General features: G+C 46.7%; 1 protein-coding gene across 5 annotated transcripts in view; it reads right to left on the minus strand.

The window, feature by feature from the left end:
- Positions 1-17,548, minus strand: part of GTF3C2 (general transcription factor IIIC subunit 2) — a 30,048-nt gene extending 12,500 nt beyond the window's left edge. For 3 of the 5 annotated variants that reach the window (XM_031655035.1, XM_021924694.1, XM_003908412.3), the window contains exons 1-4: positions 16,764-17,548; positions 4,875-5,145; positions 4,391-4,712; positions 3,508-3,793 (exon numbers count right to left, since the gene is read on the minus strand). In XM_031655035.1, the coding sequence (XP_031510895.1) occupies positions 3,508-3,793; positions 4,391-4,712; positions 4,875-5,121 (855 nt within the window). In that variant the 5' untranslated portion in view covers positions 5,122-5,145; positions 16,764-17,548. The other 2 variants (XM_009183881.3, XM_009183880.2) reach the window with 2 other exon arrangements.
- Between the last annotated feature and the right edge of the window lie 998 nt (positions 17,549-18,546).

Genomic DNA, 18,546 nt, shown 5'->3' on the forward strand with positions numbered 1-18,546 from the left:
GTTCCTGTCGTCTTCTCGCCCCTCTACACAGACAGACAGACACTGACACACTCCTAGTAATCTCATCTCATGTCCCAAAGCTTTGCCTACTATCTTTTTGTTTATTTGGTTGTTTTTTTTTGTTTTTGTTTTTGAGACAGGGTCTCACTCTGTCGCCCAGGCTGGAGTGCAGTGGCGCGATCTTGGCTCACTGCAGCCCCAGCCTCCGCCTCCTGGGCTCAAGCAATCCTCTCACCTCTGCCTCCTGAGTAGCTGGGACTACAGGCACAGCGCACCACACCTGGCTAATATTTTTGTATTATTTTGTAGAGACAAGGTTTCTCCATGGCCCAGACTGATTTTGAACTCCTGGGCTCAAGCGATCCTTCCCCCTCAGCCTCCCAAAGTGCTGGGATTACAGGTGTGAGCCACCACACCTGGCCTTTTTAAAAATTTAGAGACAGGGTCTTGCTATGTTGCCCATGCAAGACATCAACTCCTGGGCTCAAAAACTCCTCCTGCCTCAGCCTCCTGAGTAGCTCAAAGTACAAATGCATACCACTGAACCCAGTTTGACTACCATCTTTATGCCTGATTATCAAGTTTACATCTCCGTAATGTAAACCTGACTCGGTCTCAACTTCTCTACAAGTTCTAGACAGTGTTGTGGCAAGTCATATTAGAGCATGAGGCAAATGGAAAAAAAATAATCAGTTAAAAAAAAAATCAGTAAAGTTCCTGTCTTTATTTAAAATTTTGATATTTTGTTCATCATGGAACAAAATACCCATGATTTGTTGCATTGATTTGATTTTTTAAAATGTTGCATCAAAATAGCATTTATCTCTATTACTGAGAGTTTCTGTTGTCCCTTAAATGTTGCACATGAGGCAAGTAAGGCACTGGTCTCATATATGCAACTGGTGATCAGACATCTCCAGCAGAATGGCCCATGGCCCATGGGCATCTCAAACTCAACATGTCAGAAAGTGAATTCTGCCAGGTGTGGTGGCTCGCACCTGTAATCCCAGCACTTTGGGAGGCCAAGGCGGGCAGATCACCTGAGGTCAAGAATTCAAGACCAGCCTGGCCAACATGGCAAAACCCTATCTCTACTAAAAATACAAGTTAGCTGAGCGTGGTGGCGTGTGCCTGTAATCCCAGCTACTTGGGAAGCTGAGGCAGGAGAATCGCTTGAACCCAGGAGGTGGAGGTTGCAGTGAGCTGAGATCGCTCCACTGCACTCCAGCCTGGGTAACAGAGCAAGACTCTGTTTCAAAAAAAAAAAAAAAAAAAGTGAATTCATCTTCTTCCCTCCCCACCTTTGCCCCTCCCACATCCTTCGCCCTTTCCATGTTCCCAGGTTCAGTGCATGATGCCACCATTTAAGCTGGAAGCTGCTATTCAACTTCCTCCCTCCCTTCAATTCCTAAATACTGTTAATTCTCTTACATATTCCATTCTGTGAGAGAACACAGAAACAAAAGAATTTAAAAAATTTTTTTTTAATTATCTTACATATCTTTTTTTTTTTTTTTTAAAGACAGAGTCTGGCTGGAGTGCAATGATGTGATCTCAGCTCATCACATCCTTTGCCTCCTGGGTTCAAGTGATTCTCCTGCCTCAGCCTCCCAAGTAGCTGGGACTACAGGTGCATGCCACCACACCCAGCTAATTATTTTTGTATTTCTAGTAGAGACAGAGTTTCACTATGTTGGTCAAGCTGGTCTCAAACCCCTGGCCTCAAGTGATCCACCTGCCTTGGCCTCCCAAAGTGCTTGGATTACAGGTGTGAGCCACCACGCCTGGCCTTTTACATATCTCTTGAATCTGCCCCCTCCCTGCTCTTCTCTTCCTTCACTGCTTGATTTAGGACCTCACTATCTCTTACCTGAATAATGGAAACTGTTTTTTTTTCTTTTCTTTTTTTTTTTTGAGAAGGAGTTTCACACTGTTGCCCGGGCTGGAGTGCAATGGTGCAATCTCGGCTCACTGCAACCTCCACCTCCTGGGTTCAAGCAATTCTCCTGCCTTAGCCTCTTGAGTAGCTGGGATTACAGGCATGCATCACCACACCCAGCTAATTTATTTTTATTTTTAGTAGAAACGGGGTTTCACTACGTCGGCCAAGCTGGTCTTGAACTCTTGACCTTGTGATCTGCCTGCCTTGGCCTCCCAAAGTGCTGGGATTACAAGGCATGAGCCACCGTGCCTGGCAAAACTGTCCTCTTGTCAACTATAATTTGACCTATTTTCCTAACTGATGTTATTTTTCTACTTAAAAACATTCGTTGTACAGAGTTTCTGTACAACTGAACTGTGCGTGTTTTTTTTTTTTTTGAGATGGAGTCTCGCTGTCTTACCCAGGTTGGAGTGCAGTAGTCGATCTCAGCTCACTGCAACCCTCTGCCTCCTGGGTTCAAGTGATTCTCCTTTCTCAGTCTCCCGAGTAGTGGGGACTACAGGTGCGCACCACCATGCCTGGCTAATTTTTGTATTTTTAGTAGAGACAGGGTTTCACTATATTGGTCAGGCTGGTTTCAAACTCCTGACCCCGGGTGATCCACCCGCCTCGGCCTCCCAAAGTGCTGGGATTACAGACATTAGCCACCGCGCCCGGAATGGTTAAAATGGCAAATTTTATGTTACATACATTTTACCACACACACACACACAAAACCTATAAACAAAAACAATCTTTGTTGGTTCCTATTGGTCTATGTCCTTTCATCTTCTCCAGTTTAATCTCGCCTACAACTTTACTCCAGGCCCTGTGCTCCAGCCATAACCAACTTCTGGGAAAACCATCCCCTCTGGCAAACTTCTACTTATCCTTCAAGAAGCAATTCAACTATCATTCCTCTGTGAGGCCTAAGCAGTTAATTGCCCTTCCTCTATATGCCTAAATCATTTTGTTCACTCCTGGGGTAGTGCTGATTGCACTGTGAACTTGTAAGGCAGGACACTGTCTTATTTATATTTGTGTTTCCTAACAGAGAATAGACACTCAATATATGAATGAATAATCTTGTTTACCGTACCCCTTCTTCTGCGCTCTCCCTAATATGCCAACTGTTTTTGAAATTGACCCTTTTTTCTTTTTTTTTTTTTTTGAGACGGAGTCTCGCTCTGTCACCCAGGCTGGAGTGCAGTGGCCGGATCTCAGCTCACTGCAAGCTCCGCCTCCCGGGTTCACGCCATTCTCCGGCCTCAGCCTCCCGAGTAGCTGGGACTACAGGCGCCCGCCACCTCGCCCGGCTAGTTTTTTTTATTTCTTAATAGAGACGGGGTTTCACCGTGTTAGCCAGGATGGTCTCGATCTCCTGACCTCGTGATCCGCCCGTCTCGGCCTCCCAAAGTGCTGGGATTACAGGCTTGAGCCACCGCGCCCAGCCAAGACCCTTTTTTCTTTAACCTGTTTTGTCTATTATAGTTACCAGGTCAAAGCTATCTTTCCTTTCTCAGTACCTTGCTGGTCCCCTAAAATCCTACTATGTCCCCATTCACTTTCTTGTCCATTGAGGTTACCCCTGAAGTAGATCCTCGTGGGGTGCTTCGGGGCACTGCAGGCTCAGGTTCAGACGAGCTCTCACTTGGGCCCTCACTTTCTTCCACATCTTCAGCCTCAACCTGGAGAAAAAAGTCTTCATCCCGTGGAGCACCATCCACCTCTTCTCCACCTGGACAGGCTGCTGGCTGCCGGATCTTCTTCGGTTTGGTGGGGCTGCTCACCTTGGGGCCCTCAGGACAGGACACAGGAGCAGGCAAGGCTGTTGAGAGCTCTTCAGCCAGTTCCTGAAGATACAGAAGTGCCCTGTGGGATAGGGCAGAGTCAGAGCCATTCTCACATATAACTGAGAACCCACGTTTCCAGACATGGTTATTTTTATCTCAATGGATCCTCCCAATAACCCCATGATTAACCAATTAACTCTATTAATTTCCCCTTCCCCCTTGGAAGATGAAAAACCAGAAATCTAAGTTATGTGACTTGGCCGAGATGATTCAGATAACAAATGTGGAATCTGAACCCAGGTCTTCTTACTCCGAGTTCAATGCATTTTTCATTCCACCACAGTCAAAGAACACAGAGGGCAAGAGAAAGAATGGAACAGCACATATATATTGACATATACTGGACAGTAAAACAGCAATAAAGAGCTGGGTAGTTTGTGAAAAATGGCATTGGACATAAAGTACAGAAAGTAATTCTCAGATAAACCAAGTTAGCAATATGTACCATTAATAGTGCTGTGGTAAGAGCCCAATGGACTGCTGAAGTCCCTAGAATCCAGACACCACCCCTGCTTACCTAATACCTCATCACAGTCTTCTCATCCCTCCAACATCTGCCCCACCCTGATCCCTTCACCCAACCCCCCTCTACCAAGCTGTGCCCCACAATCCTTACACTTGGGCAGCCCTTCGGCGGGGTCGTTCCCCAGAAGGGGTCTCAAAGTCCTCAGGGGGCCTCTTTGGAGATGGAGATTCTGGCCGTTCTAGGTCTTTTGACAACTTCAGCAGTAGCAGCTCTGCCTTGGACTTTCGACCTCGTTTCTTAGGCATGGGGGTGGACAGAGGGTTGGACTGATCTAAGAGACCAGGAACCAGAGGGGCTGATGGAGGATTAGGCTGTTGGGGCCTTTTGGGGCCTTTTCGTGTCCTACCACCTCTCTTCCGGCCAGGCTTTGAGGCCCTAGGCTTTGAAACCTTTGACATCTCTGAAGAAAGATCTGTAGAGAAGAATATGGGTCTGTGAGATGGGACCAGAACTCAAACCTCTTTGGAAAAGATTACCCTGTATCCAGGTTTGTAAGATCCTATGAGCTCAACCTGCTCTCTTTCATCTTAAGCTCGGCATGGGGAATAAAAAGATAAGAGGACAAGGTACATACCTTGCTGTTCCAGTCTGGAGAGGCTTTCCTGCTCTGAAGGGAGCCTCCTCTGATCAGGAGAATCCTCAAATCCAGGCAAAGGGGTAGGTAATGACATCTCTATGGAAGCCTCTGCACTGGTCATTTCTGAAGAGGTCTTGACATCAAGCTGATTTAGCACATCTTGTCCAGGAGAGTCTACCACAGTCATGTTCCCCACGGGGCCGGCCTCCCCCAGGGCAACATAGCCGACCCCGCAGGTATCCATCAGCACCCCCCAAAATGGCTGCCCCTGCATACAGAGACATACAAATGAGTAGAAGACAGAAACTATTTGTACTAGCTCAGATTTTTCTTTCCCCATCTTTTCTCCCCTCATTCTCACACCCATACCCAAGTTCTCTGATTATTCACTCATTCAACAATATTTACTAAGCACCTTCTATATGTTAGGCACTGTTCTGGAAACTGGTAAGGAGCCAGGTGCAGTGGCTCACACCTGCAATCCCAACACTTTGGGAAGCTGAGGCAGGAAGGCAGCTTGAGCTTAGGAGTTTGAGGCTAGCCTGGGCAACACAGCAAGACCCCTTCTCTAGCAAAAAAAAAAAAAATTTTTTTAATTTAAAAATTAAAAACAAAAAAAGAAACTGGTGATATGACAATAAGCAAGACAGATAAGGTTCCTGCCCTCATGGAACTTACATTTTGGTGAAGCAGACAAACAAGTAAACAAAGCTTTCTTTTTCTTTCTTTTTTTTTTTTTTGACAGAGTTTCGCTCTTATCACCCAGGCTGGAGTGTAATGGCGTGATCTTAGCTAACTGCAACCTCCACCTCCTGGGTTCAAGCAATTCTCCTGACTCAGCCTCCCGAGTAGCTGGAATTACAGGCACGTGCCACCATGCCCAGCTAATTTTTGTATTTTTAGTAGAGATGAGGTTTCACCATGTGGGCCAGGCTGGTCTCAAACTCCTGACCTCAGGTGATCCACCCACCTCAGCTTCCCAAAGTGCTGAGATTACAGGTGTGAGCCACCATGCCTGGCCATAAAGCTTCCATTTATTAAATGCTAACTATGTGCCAAGCACTATACTAAATGCTATATATAATTATCTAATTTAAAGCTCATATATTTTCTTGTAAGGATGAAGCAGTGAATGCACAATTATTTAACCTCTGTCTCTGAAACCCAATGAAATGAAACATACACACAGACATACACACACCCCAAAAAAGGAGAGAGAGAAAAATTTGTTTATCATGAATCTAGGAAAGGGACACAAATTCCTTAGAATATTCCACAAAAAAGAGCTGCCAGATACTACAAAATTTAGACCAAAGTGAAGAGGCATACTTAATGTTAACATCTATTTTTGTAAGGATTAGTCAAGGAATAAGTTTATTTAAGAATAAAAGACCAGGCAGGATGGCTTATGCCTGCAATTCCAACACTTTGAGAGGCCAAGGAAGAAGGACTGCTTGAGGCCAGGAGTTCAACACCAGTCTGGGCAACATAGGGAGAACTCATCTCTATAAAAAAATTCTAAAAGTTAGCTGGGCATGGTGGTGCGCACCTGTAGTCCCAGCTACATGTAAGGCTGAAACAGGAGGATTGCTTGAGCCTAGGAGTTCGAGGTTACAGTGAGCTATGATGGTGTTATCATACTCCAGCCTAGGCAACCATAAGACCCCATCTCTAAAAATATTTAAAAATAATTTTCTGGCCGGGCGCGGTGGCTCAAGCCTGTAATCCCAGCACTTTGGGAGGCCGAGACGGGCGGATCACGAGGTCAGGAGATCGAGACCATCTTGGCTAACACAGTGAAACCCCGTCTCTACTAAAAAATACAAAAAACTAGCCGGGCGAGGTGGCGGGCGCCTGTAGTCCCAGCTACTCGGGAGGCTGAGGCAGGAGAATGGCGTAAACCCGGGAGGCGGAGCTTGCAGTGAGCTGAGATCCGGCCACTGCACTCCAGCCTGGGCGACACAGCGAGACTCCGTCTCCAAAAAAAAAAAAAAAAAAAATAATTTTCTGGCCAGGCACGATAGCTTATGCCTGTAATTCCAGCACTTTGGGAGGACAGGGCAGAAGGATGGCTTGAGTCCAGGAATTTAAGACCATCCTGGGCAACAGAATGAGACCCCTTTGCTACAAAAAAACATGGTGGTGCACACCTGTAGTCCCAGCTACTTGGGAGGTTGAAGTGGGAGAATCACTTGAGCCCAGGAGTTCAAGGCTGCAGTGAGCTGTAATCACATCACTGCACTACAGCCAGGGCAACAAAGCAACACCCTATCTCAAGTAAATAAATAAATGAATTTATTTTTTAAAAAGAATGAGTTGGCCAGGCACAGTGGCTCACACCTGTAATCCCAGCTGAGGCGGGCAGATCACCTGAGGTCAGGAGTTCGAGACCAGCCTGGCCAATATGGTGAAACCCCATCTCCACTAAAAAGACAAAAATTAGCCAGGCACGGTGGAAGGCGCTTGTAATCCCAGTTACTCAGGAGGCTGAGGCACGAGAATCAACTGAACCCGTGGGGCGGACGTTGCAGTGAGCTGAGATCACGCCACTGTACTCCAGCCTGGGTGGAATGAGACTCTGTCTTTAAAAAAAAGAATGAGCCAAAGAGTTCTTTGGTGCCCTGCCATCAATATTTCACCTGGATGGGGGTGGTGGGTAGGCTATGAGATAATCAAGGAACACCCTATTACATTAAGAAAGCTTTTCTTTTTTTTATTTTTTTGAGACGGAGTTTCACTCTTGTTGTCCAGGCTGGAGTGCAGTGGTGTGATCTCGGCTCACTGCAACCTCTGCCTCCCAGGTTCAAGTGATTCTCCTGCCTTGGCCTCCCGAGTAGCTGGGACAACAGGTGCCCGCCACCACACCCAGCTAATTTTTTGTATTTTTAGTAGAGATGGGGTTTCACCATGTTGGCCAGGCTGGTCTTGACTCCTGACCTCAGGTGATATGCCCACCTTGGCCTCCCAAAGTGCTAGGATTACAGACTTGAGCCACCGTGAATGACCACTTTTCTTTTTTTTTTTGAGACAGGCTCTTGTTCTATCATTCAGGCTGCAGTGGTACAGTGGTGTGATCACAGCTCACTGCAGCCCTGTCCTCCAGGGCTCAAGCAATCTTTCTGCCTCAGCCTCCCAAGTAGCTAGGACTACAGGCATGTATCACCATGCCTGGCTAATTTTTAAAATTTTCGTAGAGATGAGGTCTCACTACGTTGCCCAGGATGGTATTGAATTCCTGGGCTCAAGCAATCTTTCCACCTGTCTCCCAAAATGTTGGGATTATAGGTGTTAGCCATCGTGCCCATCCTGAAACTTTTTTTTTTTTTTTTTTTTTGAGACAGGGTCTCGTTCTGTAACCCAGGCTGGAGGGCAGTGGTGCAATCACAGCTCACTGCAGCCGGGACCTCCCAGGCTCAGGTGATCCTCCCACCTCAGTCAACTGAGTAGTTGGTACTACAGGCATGTACCACCATGCCTGAATAATTTTTGTTATTTTTTGTAGAGACTAAGTTGCACCATGTTGCCCAGGCTGGAGTGCAATGGCGTGACTACATACTCGAAATCCTGGACTCAAGCAATTCTCTCCACTTCATCTCCCAAAATGCTGGGATTACTGGCATAAACCACTATGCCTTGCCTTTTTTACTTTTTAAAATTAATTTTTTTTTTTTTTCTGAGTCAGGATCTCGCTCTGTCACCCAGGCAGGTGTGGTGGTGTGATCAGAGCTCACTGCAGCCACTAACTCCCGGGCTCAAACAATCCTCCCTTCCCAGCTTCCCAAGTAGCCGAGACTTCAAATGTGCAGCAATACGCCCAGATAAGTTTTTAATTTTTTTTTGTGCAGATTGGGTCTTGCTATTTTGCCCAGGCTTGTCTTGAGTTCCTAACCTCAAGAGATCCTCCCACCTTGGCTTCCCAAAGTGCTGTGATTACAGGCATAAGCCACCATGCCTGGCCAAGAAACCTTTCCACATTGAAGAATTAACTAAAATTGTCACGAGTCTTCATTTTCTTCAAACCCCAAAAAATTAGCTGTATAACCATGGGCCAAAGTAAACTGAGATAAAACACTGACCACCAAACCCGAAACCTAAGCAACACAGAACTCTCCAAGGGTCCAGTTTTTGGCCAGAATAACCTGCCTGTCTGTGATACAGCGGGAGACACAGTTCAAATCCCAGGATGGGACACCCCCTCCCACCACAGATCTATATACGCCTTAAGGATAAAGGATAAACAGTTCATCAGTCTCAGTGGAAAAGTGTGCTAATACAAATTCCATAAGAAATATAAAATAAAAGCTTTCAACTGTCTCACATGAAGAAGCTACAGATTATAAACTATAACCATGGCCAACCTTCTGAGGCAGGTGCTGAGGACACAAGAAAACACATGTGCCAAAGATACATTATAACACTGTCAAGGTAAATAAAGGTCAGTGAAAATCCATCTATATTGTTCTTTTGATAAATAAGAAGCCCTGACAGAACTGCCCCATTCAAAATTAGTCACAAGCAAAAAGGACCTATGCACAGATTACTTAAAGAATAAAAAGGATAGAAAGATGAAGAGTACCCTTTTGAAGAAGTGATTCAGAAAACAGAAGCAAATTTCCAACAAAAATTCCTGCACTTTCAAAAACACCAAAGGGATTGTGAAATCCAAGAACTGGGGTTTGAACATCCCCTCCAAAACTCATGTTGAAATTTAATTGCCATTTGTAACAGTATTAAGAGGTGGGACCTTCAAGAGATGATTAGGCTACAAGGGCTCCACCCTGACCAGTCAGATTAGCATCATTATAAAAGGGTGAGTTTAGCGCAGGACTTAATCCCTGTAATCCCTGCATTTACGCAGTCGGAGGTGGGAGGATCCCTTGAGCCCAGGAGTTTGAGACCAGCCTGGGCAACATGGCAAAACTCTGTCTCTACAGAAAAATACCAAAACAGGGCCAGGTGCAGTGGCTCACGCCTGTAATGCCAGCACTTTAGGAGGCCGGGGCAGGCGAATCACGAGGTGAAGAGTTCAAGACCACTCTGGCCAACATGGTGAAATCCTCTCTATACTAAGCATACAAAAATCAGCTGGGTGTGGTGCTGCATGCCTGTAATCCCAGCTACTTGGAAGGCTGAGGCAGGAGAATTGCGGAGGTTGCAGTGAGCCAAGATTGCGCCACTGCACTCCAGCCTGGGCAACAGAGCAAGACTCCATTTGGAAAAAAAAAAAAAAACTAGCTAGGCATGGTGGACAGCAGGGACCTGTAGTCCCAGCTAGTCAGGAATTGGAGGTGGGAAGATCACCTGAGCCTGGGAGGTGGAGGTTGCAGTGAGCAGAGATCGTAGTGAGCAGAGATCGCGCCCCTGCACTCTAGCCTGGGTAATAAAGCGAGACTCTGTCTCAAAAAACAAAAAACAAAAAAAATAAAAAACATGTATCATAACAATAAACACATATCATTTAAATTCATCCATTAAAAGAAACAATAGGGGCAGATACAGGCTCATGCCTGTATTCCCAGCACGTTGGGAGGCCGAGGCAGGCAGATTGGGGCCAGGAATTTGAGGCCAGCCTGGCCAACAAAGCGAAACTCCATCTCTACTAAAAATACAAAAATTAGCTGGGCATGGTGGCACATGCCTGTGATCCCAGCTACTCGGGAGATTGAGGCATGAGAATCACTTGAGCCTGGGAGGTGGAGCCGAGATCACACCACTGCATCCCAGCCTGGGCAGACAGAGCAAGACGCTATCTCAAAAGTAAAAAGAATAAAGATTTGGTTTGAGGGCCGGGCGCGGTGGCTCCAGCCTGTAATCCCAGCACTTTGGGAGGCTGAGGCGGGCGGATCACAAGGTCAGGAGTCCCTGCACTCCAGCCTGGCCAACACTGTGAAACCCCGTCTCTACTAAAAATACAAAAATTAGCCAGGAGTGGTGGCGGACGCCTGTAGTCCCAGCTATTCGGGAGGCTGAGGCAGAAGAATTGCTTGAACCTGGGAGGCGGAGGTTGTAGTGAGCAGAGATCGGGCAACTGCACTCCAGCCTGGGGCGACAGAGAGAGACTCGGTCTCAAAAACAAAACAAAACAAGGTCTGCTTTGATTTTCATTTTGTATTTATTTTTTTTGAAATGGAGTCTTGCTCTTGTCACCTAGGCTGGAGTGCAGTGGCCTGATCTCAGCTCACTGCAACCTCTGCCTCCCAGGTTCAAGTGACTCTCCTGCTTTAGCCTCCCCAGTAGCCAGGATTACAGGCGGCTGCCACCGCACCCAGCTAATTTTTGTATTTTTAGTAGAGATGGGGTTTCACCACGTTGGCCAGGCTGGTCTCGAACGCCTGACCTCAAGTGATCTGTCCCTCGGCCTCCCAAAGTGCTGGGATTACAGGCGTGAGTCACTGTGCCCAGCCTGATTTGATTTTAAAAGACAAGTAACTATATGCTTTTCAAGAGATGCCTTTGTATTTTCAAAAAACAAAGATGAATTAAAATGTATAGGGCAAAATCTAAGCAAAAATAAAGGAGGAGTTCTGATGACAATAGCAAAGTCGAACTTAGGGGGAAAATACTAAATAGGAATAAAAGGAGTAGTAGTATTTTTGAGACGGAGCCTTGCTCTGTTGCCCAGGCTGGAGTGCAGTGGCGCGATCTTGGCTTACTGCAACCTCTGCCTCCTGGGTTCAAGCAACTCTCCTGCCTCAGCCTCCCGAGTAGCTGGGATTACAGGCATGTGCCACAATGCACCGCTAACTTTTGTATTTTTTAGTAGAGACGGTGTCTGGCTGTGTTGGCCAGGTTGGTCTTGAACTCCCGACCTCAAATGATTCCCCTGTCTCAGTCTCCCAAAAAGCTGGGATTACAGGCATGAGCCACTGTGCCCAGCCCAAAAGGGAGTAGTTTATAATGAATAAAACTTCAAATCATATAAAAGATACAAATGTCATGGACATTTAAACATCAAACAACAGCATCAAAAGATATAAAGCAAAATGTTCATGACATAGAACAATAACTTCTTTTAATCATTGACAAAGTCGATAAGAACAAAGATATAACTAAAATAAATATTCTCCCCTACATTGGTTCAGTTGCACAGAACAGAAACCTCTCCAATCAGTTCAAGCAGAAAGGAATTCACTACAGGGTATTAAACAGTTCATATCAGTGGTTCACAAAGTGTGGCCCCAGAAACAGCAGCATCAGTATCACCTGCAAATTTGTCAAAATGCAAATTTCTAGTCCTACCCCAGGCCTACCGAATCAGCAATTCTGGATGGGGCCAGCACTTTGTGTTTTAACAAGCCCTTCAGGGGATTCTGACGCACACTCAAGCTGAAAAACACTTGCATAAATGATCACGAGGAGCGCTTAGGGAAAAACAGTTGGTAAGAACAAGTGCTTATCAAACTGGGAAGTTGCTCTTATTTACAGCTGCTGGCTCAAGACTCATATGCTAGGCTGGGCGCAGTGGCTCATGCCTGTAATCCCAACACTTTGGGAGGCCAAGGTGGGAGGATCACTTGAGGCCAGGAGTTCGAGATCAGCCTGGGCAACACAGCAAGACTTGTCTCTGCAAAAAAAAATTTTTTTTTTAATTAGCTGAGGCTGGGTGTGGTGGCTCATGCCTGTAATCCCAGCACTCTGCGAGGCTGAGGCGGGTGGATCACCTAAGGTCAGGAGTTCCAGACCAGCCTGGCCAAAAGTGGTGTAGCTCCAACACTACTTTCTTGAAACATTCACTTTTCTTGAGAAGCAATTCACAAGCAGTAAACTTCCAGAGTTTTACAAAATTTCCTCAGTTTTTTACAGTTGTCTCATTCACACCTATTTGGCAACTTTTCTGTTTGCAAACTCACCTCTTTTGTCTTTCTAAAGCATTCAATTTAGTTTTAGTTTGCTTCTTTTACTTTTTTAGAATTGTTTTCACAAAACTTTTACTTAATATAAAATACTATAAAGATAGCAGCAAAAGGCCAGGTGCGGTGGCTCACGCCTATAATCCCAGCACGTTGGGAGGCCGAGGCGGCCAGATTATGAGGTCAGGAGATGAGACCACGGTGAAATCCCATCTCTACTAAAAAATACAAAAAATTAGCCGGGCGCAGTGGCAGGCGCCTGTTAAGTTCCAGCTACTCGGGAGGCTGAGGCAGGAGAATGGCATGAACCTGGGAGGGGGAGTTTGCAGTGAGCCGAGATCGTGCCACTGCACTCCAGCCTGGGTGACAGAGTGAGACTCTGTCTCAAAAAAAAAAAACAACACACACAAAATTTAGCTGGGCGTGGCAGCACATCCCTGTAATCCCAGCTACTCAGGAGGCGGAGGCAGAATTGCTTGCAGGAGGTTGCAGTAGCCAAGATTGCACCACTGCACTCCAGCCTGGCAACAGAGCTAGATTCCACCTCAAAACAAAACAAAACAAAACAAAAAAGATAGCATCAACAAATATCTATGTTCAACTTAGTTTTTTGTTTTTGTTTTCATTTTTTTTTGAGACAAAGTCTCGCTCTGTCTCCCAGGCTGGAGCGCAGTGGCACGATCTCAGCTCACTGCAGCCTCCGCCTCCGGGGTTCAAGCGATTCTCTGCCTCAGCCTCTTGAGTAGCTGGGATTATAGGCATGTGCCACCATGCCCAGCTAATTTTTGTATTTCTAGTAGAGATGGGGTTTCACCATGTTGGCCAGGCTGTTCTCAAACTCCCAACCTCAGGTGATCCACCCACCTCCGCCTCCCAATCAACTTAGTTTTAATAGAAACAATAACTCTTTTATATTAAAATTTCTTTTCCCTGTCACCCAAGATGGAGCCCAGTGTTGTGATCAGGGGTCACTGCCACCTTGACCTCCTGGGCCCAAGTGATCCTCCCATCTCAGCCTCTCAGGCCACTGGGACCACATGCACACACCACCAGGTCTAGCTAAATTTTTGTGGTTTTTTTGTAGAGACAGGGTCTCAACTATCTTACTCAGATTGGTCTCAAACTCCTGGGCTCAAGTGATCTTCTCACTTCAACTTTCAAAGTACTAGGATTACAGGTTTGAGTCACCATGCCCAGCCTATAACATACGTATAAAAACAAAGCAACTAACTTAAAAAAAAAAAAAAAAAAAGGTGGGAGCCTGGACAACATAACAAAACTCTGTCTCTACCAAAAAAAAAAAATTTTAATTAGCTGGGTGTGGTGGCACAGGCCTGTAGCTCTAGCTACTCGAGAGGCTGAGGCCAGAGGATCACTTGAGCCCAGAAGTTCAAGGTTACAGTGAGCTGTGATCATGCCACTCCACTCCAGCCTGGGTGACAGAGCAAGACCTTGTCTCAAAAAAAAAAAAAAAGTGGAAATCAATATAATGACTCTTGGCAAGCATTCAACTCAACTAGTGGAAGCAGACTGACCAGGTCTACAGGAGAAAAACCTTCAAGCTTCAAGCATTTAGAGAGGAAACAGGGTATGTCAGTTAACGTAAGGAGCTAAATGGAAGAAATCATTTAAGAGAGCTTCTATACACGTCTTAAGGATTTTCTAGGCCAAGTGCTGTGACTCAGGCCTGTAATCCCAGCACTTTGGGAGGCCAAGGCAGATGGATCACTTGAGGTCAGGACACTAGCCTGGCCAACATGGTGAAACCCCATCTCTACTAAAAATACAAAAATTAGCCAGGCGTGGTGGCAGGCTCCTGTAATCCCATCTACTCGGGAGGCTGAGACAGGAGAATCACTTGAACCCAGGAGGCAGAGGCAGAGGTTGCAGTGAGCTGAGATCACGCCACTGCACTCCAACCTGGGTGAGAAGAGGAAGATTCCGTTTTGTTTTGTTTTTTGTTTTTTTTTTTAAAGATTTTCTACATCAGTATACATATATTTATCTCATTCTTCCTAACTGCTGTACAGCATTCCACAGACTTAGTTATTTAGACAATCTTCATTTAATGAACAATCGAGTTAAAATACTATTGCAAAAAATACTACAATAAACATCCTAGTACAAATCTCTTCATTAATTCATCAATAAGAGATTATTTTTCTCGAATAATCATCTGAACATGGAATTACTGTACTACACTGAAGAATATGCATATTTTCAAAATTTGATACTACCAAACAGCTCACCAAAATTAAAACCATTTATGTATATTGGTACCCATTTTATCACACCTTTACTATTTTTAATTTTCACCAATCTGATAGGTGAAAGAATTCTTCCCCACTCTATTTATTTACACTGATAATAATTGGTGTTAGCAACTTCTTTCTATATATTGGACACCCATATGTCTTTTATGAATTGCCTGTACATACAATTTGCCTGCCCGGGCACAGTGGCTCACGCCTGTAATCTCAGCATTTTGGGAGGCTGAGGCGGGCGGATCACGACGTCAGGAGTTCGAGACCAGCCTAACCAACATCGTGAAACCCCGTTTCTACTAAAAATACAAAATTAGCCAGGCGTGGTGGCACGCGCCTATAATCCCAGCTACTCAGGAGGCTGAGACAGGAGAATCGCTTGAACCCGGGAGGCGGAGGCTGTAGTGAGCCGAGATCGTGCTACTGCGCTCCAGCCTGGGAGACAGAGCGAGACTCTGTCCCGGGAGGTGGAGGTTGTGGTGAGCCGAGATCACGCCACTGCACTCCAGCCTGGGCAACAAGAGCAAAACTCCGTCTCAAAAAAAAAAAAAAAAAATACACTTCTCATGGAAGGCAGCAACAGGATGTGTGATGGTACAAATTTTGGCTACACAGTAAAGGAAGAGATGATCAGTAAATTCGTACTAGAGTTTCTAAAATCTTCCACTGCACCCCAATCTGTCTGGTTCCCTTGCTGCTCCACGATGCCAGCCTGACCTCCCCAGCCAAGAAAAAGTAATGACACAACACTGCCCCTCCAGTAGGAAATTACTTTAAACACACTGCTTGGCTTAATATATTGTTTCCTAAAGTGTTCCTAAGGTACAACTGGCGGTATGCAAGATGTTTTTAATGGTACGAAAACGAACATTTTAGTAACTAGTGCTTTTATTTCAACTTTCATAAACAATTATAAATAGCCCATGAAACCCACGGTTTCATTTATATTGCTTAGGTCGAGACTAACGCATTTAAACTTTTTAAGTAAGTCAATTTAAAGATAACTATTCAGAAAACAACAGTACAGCTGATAAAAAGAGATTGCAAAAATTGTGACGATGACACGGGATTGACTTAAAATTGTATATACCTCTGGAACAAAGAGGTTTGTCCATACCCTATATATCCCTTCAACAAAGTGAGTTGCCTCCGGCGGAGTTGAAGTCGCCACCTCTGACTTCCCCAACAGACAGCCAACTTGCCACGGGACAAAAGGACTAGACAAGGAAACACAACTGGCCCTTGGCTACGCCAATGGCGTTGCAGCGCGCGGGGCACAACCTTTGGGGTTAAAGAGCCTCCTCGAGGAAGAGGTTGGAACACAGCTAAAACATATTGACCCACAACCACTCTAGGGACCATCACCTGCCCTTCTTCAGTCCTGGGCGTGAAGGCAGATTTCTCCACTAGCCTGTGCGGGAGAGGAGCCCTGGTATTTCTAAGACCAAGGACTACTGCAGGTTCGCCGAGTTCGAGGGACGCTATGTATGCCGCGCCTAGGCCCAGACACAGGCTTCCGCGTTACCGACACCGCGTGGGGGAGGAGGGCAAGACCCGAGGCTTGCAGAGATGGGGGGTGCACGGTGGCCACAGTAGGGAAGGTGCGGAGCATGATGGTGCTCTGTAGGAGCGCAGACGCTGAAAGGCGCGCTGCTGTGGCTGGGAGAAGAGTGGAGCCAGGAGTTTGTTCCCAATATCTCAGTGCTACGGCAAAAGAAGGGGGAGGAGTAATCGTGGGGCCCCCCACACACCCGCTGCGGCGGTACACTCACCCTCGCCAAAGTCCTTCCGGAAGTCTAAGTTCGAAGATGGCGCCGCCTGTCTGGTCGCGGTCTTATGACGAAATCTTGTTAGCTGCTCTTCACTGACGCCCCCACCCCAGTGCACTAGGTAAACACGTGTACTTGGTCGGGAGTCGGTGCCGGGCTAGTTTTCTCTTAGACTCTGTATTCCATAATGCAGCGCGGCCACAGTCACCGAGCCCTCCGGAGCCGGTCGAGTTCCAGGGCGTCTTCAGCGGCGCCAGGGACGCTGCACGGCCTCATGGGAGTTGCAGTGTCAAAAAGGGCAGATCGACGCCTGCGCGGCCAACGGGTTCCCACGCGGCCTCGACGGGAGCCGGGAGGAGGCGGACTCCCAGGCCGGGCTCGCGCTTTGGATCGCTGAACCCTGCCTTTCCGGCCAGACTGCCGCGCCTGTAGCCGGAAGAGCCAGCTAGACCTGAGAGTCTGTACCTGCAACCCGGGCGGCGTCCGAGCCCAAGACGGAGTCTGGGAGACAAAGAAGTCTAGCCGCGGGCCGCTGTAGCGAAGTCAAGGATGGGCCCGAGAGAGCTTGGAAAGAGGACAAGGAAGGGAAGGAGTAGGAATAGAAAAGCATGGCTTTGGCTGGGCATGGTGGCTCGTGCCTGTAATCCCAGCACTTTGGGAGGCCAACGCGGGGGAGGATCACTTGAGCCCAGGAACTCGAGACCAGCCTGGGCAACATAGACCCCGTTTTATTTTTATTTCTTCCTGAGACGGAGCCTTGCTCTGTCCCCAGGCAGGAGTGCAGTGACGCGATCTCCTCTCACTGCAAACTTCCCCTCCAGGGTTCAAGTAATTGTCCTGCCGCAGCCTCCCGAGTAGCTGGGATTACAGGCGCCTGCCACCACACCCGGATAATTTTTGTCTTTTTAGTAGAGAAGGGATTTCACTATGTTGGTCAGGCTGGTCTCGAACTCCTGACCTTGTGATACGCCTGCCTCAGTCTCCCAAAGTGCTGGGATTACAGGCGTGGCCACCGCGCCCGGCGAGACCCCGACTCTTTAAAAAAAAAAAAAAAGAAAGCCGGGCGCGGTGGCTCACGCCTGTAATCCCAACGCTTTGGAAGGCCGAGGTGGGCAGATCACTTGAGATCAGGAGTTCGAGACCAGCCTGGCCAACTTGGTGAAACCCCCGTCTCTACTAAAAATACAAAATTAGCCGGGCATGGTCATGTGCCTGTAGTCAGGAGGCTGAAGCAGGAGAATCGCTTGAACCTGGGAGGTGAAAGTTGCAATGAGCCCAGATCACGCCATTGCGCCCTGGCCTGGGTGACAAGGCGAAACTTTATTTCAAAAAAGAAAATAAAAAAGAACAGTGTGGCCTGAGTAGGGCAGGCTGTACTATCTATGAGAGTAGGCCCTGGCCTTGGTCCTTGACCTTGGTGAGAGGGTTTGCCCCATTCCCTCAAAGGGAGGTGAGATTTGGTGGAGAAGGAACGAATGCAACAGGTTTCTGTGTTTTCCTGAGGCATGTAAAGCCATATAAATGTCACAGGTCTCTTTTGCTGTTACCAAGATACGAAAAAGAAAAAAATAAATTTCACAAGTCTCCCCATACCTGGAGGAGAGAGTGCAGGATGTATAAATATGGAGAACGAAGGGGTGGAGTAAACAAACCTTTCTCTGCCCGGGTAATCTCACTCATTAAATTCCCTTGGTTGGACAAAATATATAAGAAAACTATCGGAGGAGAGAGCTAAGACCTAAAAGAGGGAGGAAGAGGACACCCAGTCCCATGAGTCTTCCTCTTT

The sequence above is a fragment of the Papio anubis genome, chromosome 14 (genome assembly GCF_008728515.1).
Source record: "Papio anubis isolate 15944 chromosome 14, Panubis1.0, whole genome shotgun sequence".
Classification (NCBI taxonomy): Eukaryota; Metazoa; Chordata; class Mammalia; order Primates; family Cercopithecidae; genus Papio; species Papio anubis.